Source organism: Aptenodytes forsteri, unplaced genomic scaffold (assembly GCF_000699145.1).
Source record: "Aptenodytes forsteri isolate BGI_AS27 unplaced genomic scaffold, ASM69914v1 Scaffold60, whole genome shotgun sequence".
In the NCBI taxonomy this organism is placed as follows: Eukaryota; Metazoa; Chordata; class Aves; order Sphenisciformes; family Spheniscidae; genus Aptenodytes; species Aptenodytes forsteri.
Genome location: NW_008794175.1, coordinates 111805 through 128651, shown reverse-complemented (window position 1 = coordinate 128651; position 16847 = coordinate 111805). Strand labels below are relative to the sequence as shown.

At 37.1% G+C, this 16847-nt stretch overlaps 1 protein-coding gene across 7 annotated transcripts in view; it reads left to right on the top strand.

The window, feature by feature from the left end:
• The window catches only part of LOC103902943 (CCR4-NOT transcription complex subunit 4), a 45315-nt gene that overhangs the window by 8793 nt on the left and 19675 nt on the right, over positions 1-16847 (top strand). For 2 of the 7 annotated variants that reach the window (XM_009284064.2, XM_009284092.2), the window contains exons 3-9: positions 1933-2019; positions 2555-2656; positions 3460-3585; positions 8362-8495; positions 12451-12606; positions 15281-15338; positions 15624-15873. In XM_009284064.2, the coding sequence (XP_009282339.1) occupies positions 1933-2019; positions 2555-2656; positions 3460-3585; positions 8362-8495; positions 12451-12606; positions 15281-15338; positions 15624-15873 (913 nt within the window). The remainder of the gene's footprint in view (positions 1-1932; positions 2020-2554; positions 2657-3459; positions 3586-8361; positions 8496-12450; positions 12607-15280; positions 15339-15623; positions 15874-16847) is intronic. The other 5 variants (XM_009284107.2, XM_009284085.2, XM_009284100.2 and 2 more) reach the window with 3 other exon arrangements.

The following is a 16847-nucleotide window of genomic DNA, read 5'->3' as shown; positions in this document are numbered from 1 at the left end:
CTAGTGGAGAAGAAAAAAGGGGGGGATATGAAGGGAAGAGAAAAATCAAAGTTAAACTGATCTGGCATGTAACACTTCAGTTTCTACAAGAATATAGCAACAAGTATTTGCAAGCAACTGTCAGCACTGGCTTGGTGCTATTTATTACAGAAAAATGTATTAGGCTTCTTTGACCAGATAGAGGATTTGTGAGTAAGAGAAATAATAGTGTATACAGTTAATATTTTTTAACCTCAGATAATTCCACACTGAATACTTGAAGTAATTAGAAGTGGGTTTACTGGGGGGGGGGAGGGGGGCGGTGCGGTGCATGTTGTACTAGGTTTGGTGGTAGCAGTATTCTTACTGACATACCAGAAGATAATGTGTACTTACTGAATATTGCATATAGCACCAAGATGACTTGATTTCCGAGAAACCTAGCCTGAAAGAGAGAGATGGGCTAAAAAAAAAAGTATTCAGTATAGTTAATTTAAGTTATCCACTTAAGCAGGCAAAAACATCCTGCACAAATAAAGATGACTTGAAAGGGGAGATTGGCTGCTATTTGCTGTTTCTGGAAATAGATCTGTGGATCATAATGGAGTACAGGTGGATCCACTTCTGTTGACATGCTCTTGTGAAAATTGTGAAGGCCATGGTGCCATATCTTATCAGGAGTATAATCTGCAAGATACTTGAAGAAACCTTTCTGCTTTACTCAGGATTGTCAGTGTCCTCTGGAATGATGCCCGAAGGTGGGTGTAGAATCTTTCAAGAGGGTGTAGATCAAGTGAAGAGCAGTCAGAAGACACCAGTGGGTGACTGGTTGTCTATACAATGTGCCCTGTAGTTCTACAGGATGTTCCAAATGTGATTAATGCTGTTAGATCTTGAAGACATTGATGCTCCCTTGAGAAGGGAGAGGAGGTGGTTAGGTAAAGAAGTTCTTGGATGAGTAAAAGTACCTTGAATTAGAATATGGAGGGAATGTACTACAGGATAAGGTATATGGAGCTGTGGAAACAGATCTTCCTTTTTAACCTCTCAGGTTATTGTCTAGAACTAGAAATACTCTTAGCTTATCTAGCTTCAGTCTGAGTAGTCAGTACTTCTACACCTCCTTCCATCACGGGGATAGAAAAAGAAAGGCTTTTGGTACCAAATGTGTCAGATATATTGCCAATTCCATTGGCACACAGGTAACTTATTCAACAGAGTTGCTTAATATGCTAGAGATGTTCCTGCTTTGCGCAGGATCCCTAAATGGTGTGTTATTACTAACTGGTGGAGGGAAGGGCAAGACAGGAGTGTTTTGTCTTTGGTTTTTTTCCTTCAGGGATGGGATGTTCACTTATTCATTTCAGCATGATATTGATTCTGAAACATTTTTTCTTGCCCCTGGGAAGTGTCATATATTGTCTTCCTGTACTTAGTCTAGTCTTCTGAAAACTTGAGGCTATCTTGAGCTAATTGCTTTACATTCTTTCTTGGGGGGCAAGTGAGTCGGGATTCAGCGTTTTGTTCCTAGCAGTTAATATATCTGAATGCAAGTTTAAGGTGGTTATTTTAAAACTGGAATGAATGTGACTTCTACTTTTTCCTCAAATTATAAAATAGATACATACAGGAATATTTCATGCTGCATGGGGTGTATCTTGCCAGGGTAGGGTTTGGGTATCTGAGTACTGAAAGAAATTTTAAAAATACAATACAAAATGTGGAATACCCCTCATTTAAGTTCTTTACTGCAGTGGCAATGTACTCTGTATTGCAAGTAACCATGTTTTATGTTGGAAAACAAATCTACATCTACATGCTCTCCTCCTCTTTGTAGAAGAGACCTGTCTTTTATTAGTTAAAGGCTTTAGTTGCACAGTTACACAGAAGAATAAGTACAGCCCTGTATGAATTAACTTTCCAGTATACCACTTTAACTTTCTTTTCTTGTAGGTTTTGAAACGACCAGAATATTTTGGGAAGTTTGGTAAAATACATAAAGTTGTCATTAATAACAGCACATCATATGCAGGCTCACAGGTAAGTCAGCTGCCCTTGTGATTTTTTTTTTTAATTCCTTTAGAGAAAATCCATGTGTGCGGAGTGAATCTGGGGCTCCCTATTTCTGATTAAGCAATAGGTTAAAGTCATAAAAAGAAAAAAAATAATATAGCATTGCAAAAATCAAATTACTGTTAAGTTACTAAGACATTGTCCAACTGGACTGTCAAAGTTGGATGCAAGATGCAATGTACAAAGATTAAAAACTGGGAGGCAGGATGAGAACCTTCAAAGAAGCAGCAATGTGGCATTTATTCACTAATCTGTATTTCAGGGATAAAATACTTAAAAGTATTTTTAGGACTTTCAAGCAACATTTTGATGCATTTCTTCTTTTCCCCATTCTTTATGCATCACATCTAAATTTTTATGAATTCTCCGATTTTTGTCAGTTTTCCTGTTAAAAACATCTAGCCGTGAATATACCAGTTTATGAAGTGAGCTGCTAAAAAGCAACTTAATGTTCAGATCTGTCTGGGGGGAGGAAAAAAAAAAAGGTATGTTTTCTTTCTAGGGTCCAAGTGCCAGTGCATATGTCACCTACATCCGGTCAGAAGATGCTCTCAGAGCCATACAATGCGTCAATAACGTGGTGGTAGACGGCAGAACGCTTAAGGTGGTAATATTTTTACATTCTTACGTATATGTGCTAGGACACTAATATCAGTGCATAGCATAAAACTTTGTATGGATATGCTTGTGTTGATGAACAAAAACGTCCAGTTTATTGGGTTTTGACCTATTTTCCTAGCATTAATCACAACATGGAAGTTCAGTGTGCTTCCAGCAGGCAATGTTTTAGGGGGTTAACAGGTAACTTCTTAAAACAAGTTTAAGACAAAGAAAGAGATGCACCACCTCCCCCTTCCCACAGTGGCTTTTTTGTTATATAGCTTAGTAGCATAGTGTGAAAACCTGATTATTTGCTTTTACAGAGCATTTCTGTAGTCCAAACATCACACCTCTCAAAAGCTCCCTGGGAAATACAAGTATTTTCCTTTTGGTATCTGTGTAAACAGGTATTCAGGCTGACTTGGCCAAATTGGTGGCTATAGAAAATCAGCTAGTTAATATTCATTTCCTGACCGTGCTACAAAACATTAACCAGTTTCATGAAATACAAACTCATAACTACTTATTTGGCTTCTTATGATTATGAATGCAAATATTTACTGAGGCTCTTATTTTGGTGTTTATTTAGATTGGATGAAAATAGAAATACACCCTAATTATCTAATCCTCAAGTATATAGATTTCTTATAAATGCACTTCCTAGTCCATGTGCATCAAAAAATGTATTATGATGGAACTCCAAATCTTGGGAAGGAATTTTTTTTGCAAATACAGCTTTTTTTTTCTTATACTGTAAAAGGCATTCTTAACCTCCAATACTTAAGTAATGATTTTTTTTTTCTTCAGGCATCATTAGGTAAAAAAAAATATTGCAGTTATTTTCTAAAAAATATGCAGTGTCCAAAACCAGACTGCATGTATCTACATGAGCTGGGAGATGAAGCAGCCAGTTTCACAAAAGAGGAAATGCAGGTAAGTGTAATGAATGGGAAACACATGAAATGTGGCATTTATGTATTTTATTGTATATAATTTAGTCTAATATGTGTATAATGTAGCCTTTTGCTGAATGTTATGGCAGAGTTGAATTTTGAAATCCAAAAGGTGATTAACCAGTTGGATATTAGAAGTGAACAGTTAGTTAAATTTTTTCATTGCATGCTGCTTTAAAGGTTGAAAAGTCCCCTGAGTGTTCATGAGTCAAAAAGAGGGAGATAAACTTTTAGCCAAGAATTCAGATAACCTTGAGTTAGCTACTTGCCCTTTGTTCATACCAGTGCAAGGTAACATATGTTATTTTAAATCTCTGTGAATGAAGTTAGTGCAGATCTGGGTTTTCCTGTACATTTTGTGTGTGTGGCTAGTTATCATGGCTTAACTATTGTACTGTGATTTGGCCATGCTATCTGATTTCTGATGTTCCTTTTAGCCTGTGAAGGGTATAGAAACCTTTTGGAAATAAAACACTGAGGGTAACTGTAATAGAGCATAAATACTGATGTAGGGACTGTTTTTACTGTCTCAACATCAAAATGCTTATTATCTAGGGTAGGGAAGCAAGTAAATGGATAGCTTTACTTTCTCAAAGGTGGTGCATTCTGAGGTCTTTTGGGTCTGGGTCTGTCCCTCTACATGAGGTCTGGTAAAGCTTTTAAACTCAATCTCAAGTATGCCAGCCTTGCATCCATGCTGTAATTTTTGCATGTGGTCTGTCCATGAAGCAGGTGGTCCCCACCTCTAGTGCTAGCACAAATGTTGTACAAGTAGATTTTATTTCATGTGTTAGGCTGACTTAAGCCAAGAATAAGGAAGAATGTCCATATCTATTAAACATTTTTCCTACAAACTAGCAGTTCATTCTGAGGATTTCAGCTACATTTTCATAAATTAAAAAAATATCCTGCTGGTTCAGATGAATAGTCCCTGTAGTATATATTTTGTTGCAGATGATGGCGATAGGAGGTAAAGTTCAAGGAGAACTTGTAAACCAGGCCGCCTTCCCTGTTCATTTCTCGGTATTTCTTCCACCACCTAGATCTGTTATAATATACATGTTTGAGGGTGTGTTCCTGTTTAGGCTTTTTAGGTTTTTTATTAAGCTGTCAGCCGTGAATTTGATCCATTTTGAACCTGTTGATACTGTCAACCCTGTAGTCTTTTGTTGCAGCAAGTCCAGAAGTTCACCAGCTGTTTTCTAAAGTGCTTTCTTTTGCCTGGGTTAAACTGATCTCCAGTTAGTTTTGTCAAGCGTCCCCTAATCTTAGTGTTGTAGTACTTGCTGAAAGCAAAACCCTTATTCACCATATCCATTGCCTTTGTGGTGGTGTAAAATTTGATCTTATCTCCCTCGGCCTTCTCTCCAAATCACATGGTTTCTGGGCTTTTAAACTTCTTTGTAAAGCAGTTCCTCCCTTTCTGTGATAATTTCTGTTGCCCTTCTCTGTACCTTTTAACTGTGTCCTTGAGACGCATCATACTCATCATGTAGGGGAAGCAAAGTTTAATATAGGAGTCCTCAATGTTTTGTTTGTAGTGTGGTGTGGGGGGTTTTTTTGGTTGTGTGTTTTTTTTAGAGTGCCCTTCCTAATGATGCCCAGCACGTTTTTTGTGTTTGGTTGCCAGTGCATAATCAACTAACAATTTCAGAGATCTATTGGCAGTAATCTCGGTCTCTCTTCTCTGAGCTGCAACAGCCAGTTCACAGATAATAGAGTGTTAGTATGGTTTAGGCTACTTTTCCCTTGGTGTGTTACCTGACATGTCTCTGGTGAAGCTTATTTGCCACCTTTTTGCCTGTTTGCTGAGTTCTCTGGGGTTCTTTGGAGTTCCTAGTTATCAGCATGGCAGCCTACTACCCAAAGAGTTTGGTATTGTCAGCAAAGAACTTGCTCTTCACTCCTTTGTCATGCATGCTGATGGTGTTGCATAAAGCTGATGCCAGTCATCAGTCCTCATCGCTTGTTTTTGCACCCTAGACAAGTGACCAGTAAGTCTTACCTTTGCCTTTCTTTGAACCAGCTTCAATCCACACAAGAACCTTTCCTCTATCCCAGGGCAGCTTTGTAAATAACTTCTGCTGTGAAACTTTATCAAAGGCTTTTTTGAAGATTTTGTGGATCTTCTTTATTTATACTTATTGACACTATCATAAAATTCCATCATGTCAGTGAAGTAGGATTTCCCCTTTACAGAAGATGCTCAGATTCATTCAGGTTGTGTTTATCCATGAACTTCTATCTTTTTTTTTTTTTTAAGATAGGCTATGATCTTAGGAAGAATGGAAGTTGAACTTAGCAGTCTGTAGTTCACAGGATCTTTTCTACAGCCCTTTTTGTAGAAGGCAATGGTAATCTGTCAGTCCTCTGGCCTAACTGCCAGTTAAAATTGATAGGCTATATACCTTGGCCAGGAATTCAATTTCACGTATGAGTTCCTTCAGAAGTCTTGAGTGGATTATACTCGATCTTGGTGACTTAAATGAATCTTCCTTTCCTGTTCCTTGTTACATTCCTTAAACTTTCTTCTTGATTTCATATTACTTTCTTGGAAATCATTGGAAATTACACAACTACTAAAAAGTGCATTGTGCTTTCAGTGCACCAGCTTTCTGGAGTTTAGGTTAGTGTCAGTGTATTTACAGGTCCATTTAATGAGATTGAATGTTCATTGTCACTATTTAAAAAAAATAAAATTGTCAATGGATGAACTTACATTCTAAGTTCAATAATTGTTAATAGAGCTAAACATTGTGACAAACTGAAAAGAACTGGTAGAACTCCAGGAAGTCTCTGAAAGTGAAGCTGGGAATTTAGGTAAGGTAGGTTGGAGATGCTAAGTTTGGCCTCTGGATTGCTTGTTATAAATAAAGCCTGATTACTGTAAGCTCCTATATAGGATTTTAATCTTGTTTCTTTATTACATTTATGTGACAGGTAAGTGAGCTTAGGACTGGCCTGATGTTCCTGGCCATGACGTTCAGTCTTTTGCCACTGAAGTCTTAAGCAAGATGAGAGATCCAGGGACGTTTCTTCTTACTCAGCTGCTTAATGTTTGGAGTGCAGATCTGCGCATCTGAGCTAGTTGCTTATATTCTATTCATAGCTGATGGCAAAAGAAGCATTTCCAGGGTGCAGTATACCTCAAAGTTTGCATTTAGGTGAACCACACTCTAGAACCATACTTTTTTCTCCTGTAGGTAGTAGCTTGGGTGTAGACACTGTGACAAAGTTGGGTAAGATGATGCATACACCAGATGTTTCAGTGTCCTTTTTTGAGGGTTGTGTAGGTTGACTACATAGAGAAAGACACGTTCAGAATCAACCAGTAATGGAGAACTGGAGAATTAAGTAGCAAAAAACTGGAGATATTTACAGTGTTTGACTGACCTGGAGTACTCAAATGGGATATGCAGTTGCCCTTCTAAAGGAGCCCATAAGGGAATTTAGTTTATCAGCAGTACTATGTTTTTTGAATTTTGTCAAATATTCCTGCTTAATTTTTTTTTAAAAAAGCAAGTAATAGTTTTCTTTTAGGTTGTAATATTTTTCTAGGAGGGTGTCTACAATGCCTGTGCATCAATTCCATTCCTGTTCCACCAAAACACTTATGAAGGGAATGAATTAAGTAATGTACAAATGTTAATTTTTAGGTGTACAAGTAATGTGAGAGCTTTTAAAGCAATACTGAAGATGTGATAGAGAATAACGTGTTCCAGAATTAAGATTCAGAAGACCTGACCATAAGTCTTGGCACTTGCTTCATTTTCTAAAGGACATCTCTTAATACCTGGAAACTCTAGATAAAGCTATTGACAGCTTCAAATTCACTGTTCTATTTTGCACCTTGATTCAACTCATTGCAATACTTAACTTGCAAGTAGTAATTCTTAGGTTGGAGTGGTATAACAGCCTACAAAAAATGTGAATGCTCATCTTGAATTTGTTTCAGATGTCACTTTAAATGTTGGGGGGCGGGGGGTGGATCTTGCTGGTTTTGTTTTGACTATTTAGCCACAGAATGTTATAGATAAGCTAGACTGAAAAATACTCTCTTCCTTCACTCACCGGATTCAATATTCTGGAGTTGGATTGGGCCTCCTCAATTTCTGAAAGCAAGAAATTGTTCTCAGCTAATTAATTCAATTAGTTAAAAGAATATTTCAATTTTTCAGTTATTGAAAAGAATGATTTATCAGTTATTGCTCAGAATATAGTCCTTGTTTACATGATAGTTAACACTCAGACCACCTCAGCTGTTTTCATTAAGCTGATATAAAATGACTTCCATTTTGGAACTTTTGGTTTAAAAGAGAGACTCTTTGTTCCTTCCCATCTCCTGAAAAGCTTAGTATGGTTGATATATCAAATGCAGACTGCCTTGGAGATTTAGAAGTTATTTAGAAGGTATACTGTGAAGCTCTTGATTAGAACTAAAGAGCAAGTTCTAATAAGGTTGTAACTATGGTTGTAACTATTTTTTTGCTTTAGAAGTCTCAAAAAAAATTATAAATTGATAAATACATCCAAGTGATTTCTAGCAAGCTTTAGATTTGTTGAGATCATGTCTGTGCTGAGATTGAGAAGCACTGTTTTGAGTTTCAGTCAGGAGTGACCTGTTAAGTTGTTAAAGCTCAGTTACTAAGCTTTGGGATGTACATATGTACCTTTATATATAAAAAATATTTTTTTTATAGCTATAAAAATATATATTAAACCAGTATTCATTCATTGTGAGTTTCTCTTTCCTTAGGCGGGTAAGCACCAGGAATATGAACAGAAACTACTGCAAGAATTATACAAACTAAACCCCAACTTTCTCCAATTATCTACGGGTACAGTTGACAAGAACAAGAACAAAGTGACAGCACTGCAGAGGTATGATGTGTAAGTACTGATGCTGGACTGCCTGGCTGTGCTTTCTTTCTGGTTATTCCCAAAGAAAACTTTCTTATTCCTATTGCATCCCCTAAGTTGCCCGCTCTTTTTAGCGGCTATTATATGATAAACTCTGATACTGGTTTTCTCCATGCAGAGACATATGCACCACTTTGTTCTAACACAAAGTGAGAGTTTGTCTTAGTGAAGAAATGTTTTTATGCTGTGTGCATTTGGATCACTAGTTCAGAATGAAGTATTCTTACTCTGAAAGAAGACCCTGTATTTTAAATTTGCATAAACACATATTTATTAAAGACCAGATGTCAGCTTTCTTGGTATGGTGTCATGATGAATGCAGTCTGTACTCTCACAACTGAGACACCTTATAGTCTTGATATGTGTTTTATTGTGGTTTTTACATCATGATTTATAGTGCAGTCCTTACATGAGATGTAAGGACCTTGGAAATTGAAAGTAAAATCAGTTTGTTTCTTTTGTGTAAGAATTCACAAGATGTGAATAAAAGGTTTCTTGCTTTCGTCTAGTAAACTTAAATGATACATTTTTCACTATGTTGTAATTGCAGATATCACTACTGCTTGTTAAAATAATATTCTGTTGAAGTAGTTTGTTCAGTAAGTTATGAAAAGATTGTATGAGTACACAGTCATACAAAGATAAATGAAAGCCTAAGGTCATCAGTCCTTATGTGAATTATCCACTCAAATGTCATATTTAAGATAAATAAAAACTGTTAATCTCCTCCACTCCTTTTTGTAGGATTTTCATAATGAGATGAGTGGTTAAACATTGGAACAGGCTGCCCAGGGAAGTGGTTGAGTCCCCATCCCTGGAGGTATTTAAAAGATGAGTAGATGAGGCACTTAGGGACATGGTTTAGTGGGTGGTGGTGTTGGGTCAGTGGTTGGACTCGATGATCTTAGAGGTCTTTTCCAACCTCAATGATTCTACGATTCTATGGGCAGAGTGGAATGTAAAAGTTAGATTGCACTTCGTATGCACCTTGGTCTTGTAATCAGGGTTTGTGTTGTGTGCCAGTTTATTCACTACTGAATTTTCCAGAGAATAATTTGCCACTGGCAGCATCACTGCACAACAGTTTAAGCAAGAAAGTGGGTACTGTATCTAAAATATTGCCAATGGAGCTTGAATAAGCAGAATATAATTCTGAGAAACTGGTATCCCAGCTGGTGTACTGGCATTATTTTCTTTAACTTCTGGAGGAAGTGTCATGTGCTCTTTGATTGCAAGTGGTCAGGACCTCCAGTTGGATCTTCTCTTAAGGACTGTGCCGCTTCTTATTTCTTGGGCACTGGTTCAATATTGACTTGGAAGGTAGAGTGCAGTGAGTAAAGCAAATATACCACTTCCTGCATTTGGGTATTGATTATTTTATGTTCAGTCTGAACTAATCTTAATTTGAAACCTAATTTGATCCCAGCAAAACATGATACCAGCGAGGAAAGAATGCTCTATCTGAAACTGCAGCAAACTTTTAAGCCTTCAGAAAGCAATTAGAATTGGAGCTTGGTCAGTCTGTGGTGCTAACATTTTGGCACTTGTGGAAAAAATGTCATGTTACTCTAAAGGCAACAAGTGGTCTGGAGTTAATTTCTGTTGTCAGCTGAACAGTGTCATCACAACACAGACTCTGTTCTTTGCTAATGGCTAGGCACCACCTTTTGGGTTGCAAAGTGAATTTCTTCTTGCAGCTGGGATTTTGAAATGTTTCTTCGAGTCCTGTCTCATCAGTACGAAATGTAGCTTGTGAGCTGGTGAATGCATGTTGTTCTCCTTCACAGCTTTCTACCCAATTGGGTGGTTCTTGGTTTTGTCTGATTCATTGATACAATATTAATATTTCTGGCAGTTTGTCAGAGCGTCTGACAATTTTGTGGTTGTTCTTGTGTTTCTGGGGTGCAGGATTTCTGTTTCACTCTGGAATTGAACAGAAGTCGAGGTCTAAATAGTAGATGTTTCATTATAAACATCCAGTAGTAGAAAACAGTTTCTTTAACTGTGCATAAATGCTTTTTCACAATTGTGTTCTAATTTGAAAGGTCCTACTCGCAGACCTTTTTTTTTTTTCTTGCTGCTGAAGGCAAATGTTAAAATCCCCATACACTTTGTGTATGTGGGTACTCATCTCTTGGTATGTCACTTGATAGTCATGGTGACTGCATTCTCTTACAGTTAGAGATATATGCCACATTTAAAACAGATGAAGGTCTCTCCCCGCCCCCCCCCGCCCCCTTTTTTTTTTTTTTGCTCCTGCTGAGCTTTTCCTAAAGAACTGAAATGAATGTTTTCTTATGCTACAAGTGGAAACACTTATTAAGCACTTTCTGGTCTTTTAGACCTTTAGAAGCATGCAGCTTTGAACTTAACCAAAACAAAAACACCCACATGTCCCAAAACATAGAACAGTTTCTTTCTCTTTACCTTTCTCCTTGGATGCAAAACTGACTTTTAACTGTGACATTTTAAAGTCAGTTTTAGTATAGAGATGGCTTTGCACTGCAGCGGACATAAATTTTGATATTTAAAATAAATCTGTTAATGGATTGAAAGTCATCTTGTATCTAGATTACAGCTCATTTTTGTAAGGGTGAGAATATTAAACAACTGACATTACACTGATGATGACAAGTCTTCATTCCTTGATGTTCAATATCTGATCAACTCACTATCTCTAACTTATTTCAAATGTGTACAAAGCAAAGATGAGATCTGTAAATCAGGTCAAGGCTCTCATCTGTGTACACATTGTATAGGTATGTGAGAAAAGATGGAGGTAGAATAGCAAATCTTACAATACTAACAGATTTGAGGGTAGCTAGTAATACCAATTTTATCTGAACAGGAGTAGGAAACACTTGTGTTGCTATAAGCAGTTATAGGAATTTCCAGATTATGACTGTGAACTTACTAAATTGACCTAGAGATGTAGAGTAAATGTTGGACCATGTAATAAGAACATAGAAATGAAGGGGGGCATCAGGAGGAACATATGTATTTAAAAAAATTTTTTTTGAAAGCTTGTTCCTTATGAACACAGCACTTGGACACCAAAACCAGCATCTAATTGAAGCAAATGAAAAGCTAAAGTTAATATAAAAACTGGAGAACACAAAGGCAAATCTTGTATACTAAGATTGTAGGGTTAGCAGATGACGCTGTACTTGAATGCATTCAGTTATAGATGATATTCCAGTTCGCTTCAATTTGTATAAAATGTAACTATTTTCAGCAAAAGAGGGCTTTGAGTCCTCTCTTGAACGTCTTTCAGATCTAATGTAAACTCTGAAATGAAATTTAATGTTACTTTATAAAAGGGGAAGTAATTATGGCTTTGAACTAGAAATGAAAGGAGCAGTAACTTGAATGAACAGTGTGTTGATCTGACTGGTGTCATGGTCTGTTAATAAAGCTGTGGACTCTTGAGTAGGCGTAAAACACAAACTTCATCTGTTGGGACCAGGCTTGATAGAGCCTCGAATATAAAACATTTTTTTTAAAAAAGTGATTTAGTTCATGATTTACAGAACTTGCAAATACTTATGGGATAAAGCAAATCTAAATGAGGTGTGTGTAGGTCTGAGTACTTGAAGCTGTCAATGGATTTTTGGGGTTTTTGTTTTTTTTTTTCCTCTCCCCCAAATGGACAAGTTTGGACTTCAGCGTTGGCAGAGCAGCTATCTATTCAGTGAAGAAAACATAATTCCCCCCAGTTTTCCTGCTCCCCTCCCTACCCCACTAATTCTTTTTTTAAGTCATCACCATTTAAAATCTGAGATATAATATCCAGATAAATCTCTTCTTATGGATTGTCTGGCACAAGGATTCATTTCCCCAGTGCTTACAATTTTTAAAAACACTTTCTTCATAACTTGAACTCTTCTTTTTTTTTTTTTTTTTTTTTACTCTTGCCTTTTTCCAGACCCAACAGTAATAACAAAGATGCCTGGCCATCATTACAGAGTTCAAGTAAATCAGCCAACGGTTTAACAATGGAACACAGGAAAACGCCTCCTATATTAGAAAATGGCACAGACCCAGAACACTTGACTCCAGATGGTGCAGACTCAGATTTCGGGTAATTGTGCTGCCTTTTATACTTCAGATAGCTTGCTTTCTCTCTCACTGATTGGTGTGGAGGGAATGATTCTCCAGTCTCTCTCTCTGGTTGGAGAGCTGGATTCAAATCCTGATCAGGTCATGAAAAGCTGGGCTTAGCCTAGCCCATGTCAAAAAGACTGATTGGCAGATTGTGCAGGAGAACCCTAACGTGAAGTTAGTAAGTGATGGTACAGGTAAGGGCTGAGGGCAACTGAATAACCGGGGGATCAACAGCTTATATAGCTGCATGGTCCCAGTCAGAGCTGAGCCCTTTTCTATACAGAAGCTTCCACAAAACGCGCTAGTTGCTATATATCAGGAGGCTTGTCACTTGGAAAAGCTTCAACGGAAGTAAGCTAAATGTTAGGGCTGAATATCTGTCTTGTCTTTACAGTGGTGTGTTCCAGAAACACAACTGCAGAGGTAAGGGTTCCCTGATATCTCTCAGTAACAGGAACAACAGGGCAGCAGATTCAACTGAGGCTTCTTTGTGGAGAGGAAGTAATTCATCTGCTTGGAATAACTTCCTTATTGCTAACCAACATTTTTTTCCTCTTTTGGTGCCCTCCTTGAATAGAACTGGTGTCCTCTTCCATCATAAGCATTACTTGCAGTTCCAATGGTAATCTGTAGTCATGCTGTTTTGTTTTTTATGGACCCCCTTAAGTAATATTGGTTGGGCTCATTCAGAGGTTGGATGGGAAAATAACAAGGTAAACCCTAATATTAATTTCAAGAAGTGGTGTTGCCGATTAGGTAGCTGATCTTCGCTTTAAATCAATATTGAACCGACGCATTAACATTGTGAGTGCTGTTGAAAGAGGTACCTTCTTGTTAGGCTTAATAGCAGTCCCATTGAGGTGTGATTAGAGATCCTATGGTTGCATCTCAGTAGTGACATGCAGCTTCCTTATCTTTTCTGAAAAGAATGTACTAAATGTTTGTAAAAATATTGTAGCCAATAGATAATTAATCTTGTTCATTCCTGAGGGCTGGAAGCCTGTCTTACGATTAAAGGCTCCTTAGGCAGGTTCAAGTATAATAAACATTTTCAGCACTTAGATTGTCATTAAAAGTTGTCTTACACATAGCTTTTTAAACTGCAGCATTGTGACTTTCTGTCAGCAGCTTTGGGAAAAGAATTTGGCTGGAATATCAGCTCTACAATCAGAATGATTGTGCAGTGAAGAGCAAACTTTCATGCTATAGGTATTCAGAAATTACTAACCCAAGGCAGTTTGTTCCAAATGGAAGAACTTTTATTCATGCTGTTCGACCACTGAGTAGAAAGTATTTGTAAATCTTCACTGGAGTAATGCTTGTTTGCAAGTATATTCCTCTGATTTTTCTTTCATAGTTATAAATACTTCAGCTTCCGTTATCTTTCTGAGATACCGACTGAGTGTTCTTTTGCACAAAAATTGTTTTTATTGATGGATTACCCTTATACAGTTTCTTTAGAATGGAGAAGAATTAATTCTGCTGGGTTTCGACTCCAGTTATTCTGGGATGGGGAGAATGAATATGGAAGGAAGCAATCTTATGAATTTTTGACCTTGATATGTGGCTCTATGCAATATTTAAACTTTGCAGCAGCAAGGAGTGTTTGAAAACAAGGTGTAGCTAGAATCTGAAGTCTGCACCCAATTAAAATAATGACTATATATATATTTGTCCTGTGCTAACACATCATGCCTGTAATTTGACTTGTATCACATTCTGGTCTCTTAATGGAACTAAAATTCATGTTCTTACTTCTGGTCCTTGTTTGTAGGACCGGTGTTTTGGGCTGTGCAGCCTGATGCTTGTGCATCTTCTCTTAAGGGTAGATAAAAATGAAAGTACCTTGAAGTTGTAAAACAGAGATTTTAATCTGAACTTGAACTAATACTGTGTCGTTAGCGTGGTATTTAGCTTAAGGCAACTCACAGATGCCTGTAAGAATGTTGAATCCTACGCCATTTCAGCCAAGTCATGCTAATTCCTAGTGAATAGCTTTCTGAGGTGGTTTTCTACTAATCTTATCTTTTATTCTCTGTTTGTTGGTGGTTTTTTATGCTATGTCTCTTCCTGCGTTTTTTTCCTCTTCTGTCATCTCAAAACTCAGTTTTCTTACCTTAGAACTAATTTCTGCTAGTTAAAGCTGGAAGGCTGGTGGGAAGCTTAACTTGCCACCAGGACTAAATAGTTAATTTAATCTTTTTATCTCTCCTCAGATTTATTTAGGACTTGTATGGGAATTGACAACTTAGGTATTTGGAAAACAAGTATGTTCCCAAGTTTCTCTGCAGTAGTAGCATAGATGGAACTGACTACTACGGAATACTGCCACAGTACATAAGTTCTGGTTTTTTGAATGGCATAGAGTTACTATGAACATGTTTAAAACTTTCCTTTTGTTCCTTAACAGGGCAGTCAACAAGCAGAGTGGAGAGTGGTGGGAGGAAGTGTGACAGTATATGGCAAATGATTGGAATGCTTATGATTTTAAAAAAAGTCTCATAAGTGGACTTTTTTCCTTCTTAATTCCTCCTGATTAATTTCATTTTGTCTTTATTTCAAGGCTTTCCTACTGCTATGAAAGCAAATGTTGATTTTCACATTAAATACTTGAGTGTCTTATTGTCTCTTTTCCCCTCCCACTTTTGCAGCCCCATTGACAAACCTTCAGATTCCCTCAGTATAGGAAATGGTGACAGCTCCCAGCAGGTAAGACATAAAGATAAATGCTGTGAAAGTAAGAATTGAATTTGAGGACTTGGTGCGACTTGTAGTTGGAGAAGCCAGTATTTTCTGAATGTATCATAATTTTAAACAAAACTAAAAAATGCTACTGCTAAGTCGATTTTTATGTTTGACCTTATACTGAGCTATATATTAACTAACCTAATTGCAGCCCAATGTTTTGAGGAAATTTTTCAACTGTATTAGTGAAATATATTTTATATATAAACACTCATGTCCTAATTGTTTCTCTTCCTTTCTTGCCTGTAGATAACAAACAGTGACACACCTTCACCACCGCCTGGTTTAACAAAACCCAATCCAGTCATACCCATCAGTTCATCTAATCACAGTGCACGGTCTCCTTTTGAAGGGGCTGTAACAGAATCACAGTCGCTCTTCTCTGACAACTTTCGGCACCCTAACCCCATCCCTAGTGGGCTTCCTCCATTCCCCAGCTCTCCACAGACTTCAAATGACTGGCCCACAGCACCAGAACCACAGAGCCTCTTCACATCAGGTATGTAGACAGGTTACATGGCTGAGTATTGCTTGCTTTTGCAACTGATGACTAAAACTGTGTAGAACCAAAAACTCTAGGACTTGCTCCATACTGGGTTTTTTCCCCCTTCACGAATGATTAAAATTTGTCACTTAACTACAAATGAATTTCACTGATGTAAGGGTTTCTTCTAAAAGAAACTTTACAGAGTTTTCCAGCTGCATGGCTAAATTATCAGACTGCTTATTTTAATTTTTTTAAGCCATATGCCTGTCTAAATAATAGAATGTGACATGTATGCTTAATATTTAATGTTACAGGTTTTTATTGAGAGTGGGGAAAATGCATGGTGTCAGTATATGTTGGTGTAATAATCTGTTATAATCTATAATTCTAACATCAGAAGCTGTGCAGTGGAATTTAGAATTTTCTTTAGTATCCTGCATAGTTATCTGAAGGTGCCTAATCTTTCTCTTTCTGAAGTGAGATTATATACATTCAGAAAAGATAGAAATATGGTTAATTACATCAACTGAAAGATACCTGTATGTTCCAGGTACTTTCCTGTGAAATACCACTTCATATGAATGAAACATCATTTTAGGTGTATTTATTTAGTCTTGGGCATGGTTAACAGTATTTAAGAGCTCACATATTATAAATCTGGGGGAGTTGTTAGAAAATTAAATGAAACAATATCAGTAATAAATAGAATGTAAATGATACTTTAGGACACTTGGTTTACTTAGTGATTAGTTGTCTTTTGATGTTTATCTGACTTCTGGATTTGAAACATCATTTTAGGTGTATTTATTTAGTCTTGGGCATGGTTAACAGTATTTAAGAGCTCACATATTATAAATCTGGGGGAGTTGTTAGAAAATTAAATGAAACAATATCAGTAATAAATAGAATGTAAATGATACTTTAGGACACTTGGTTTACTTAGTGATTAGTTGTCTTTTGATGTTTATCTGACTTCTGGATGTCAT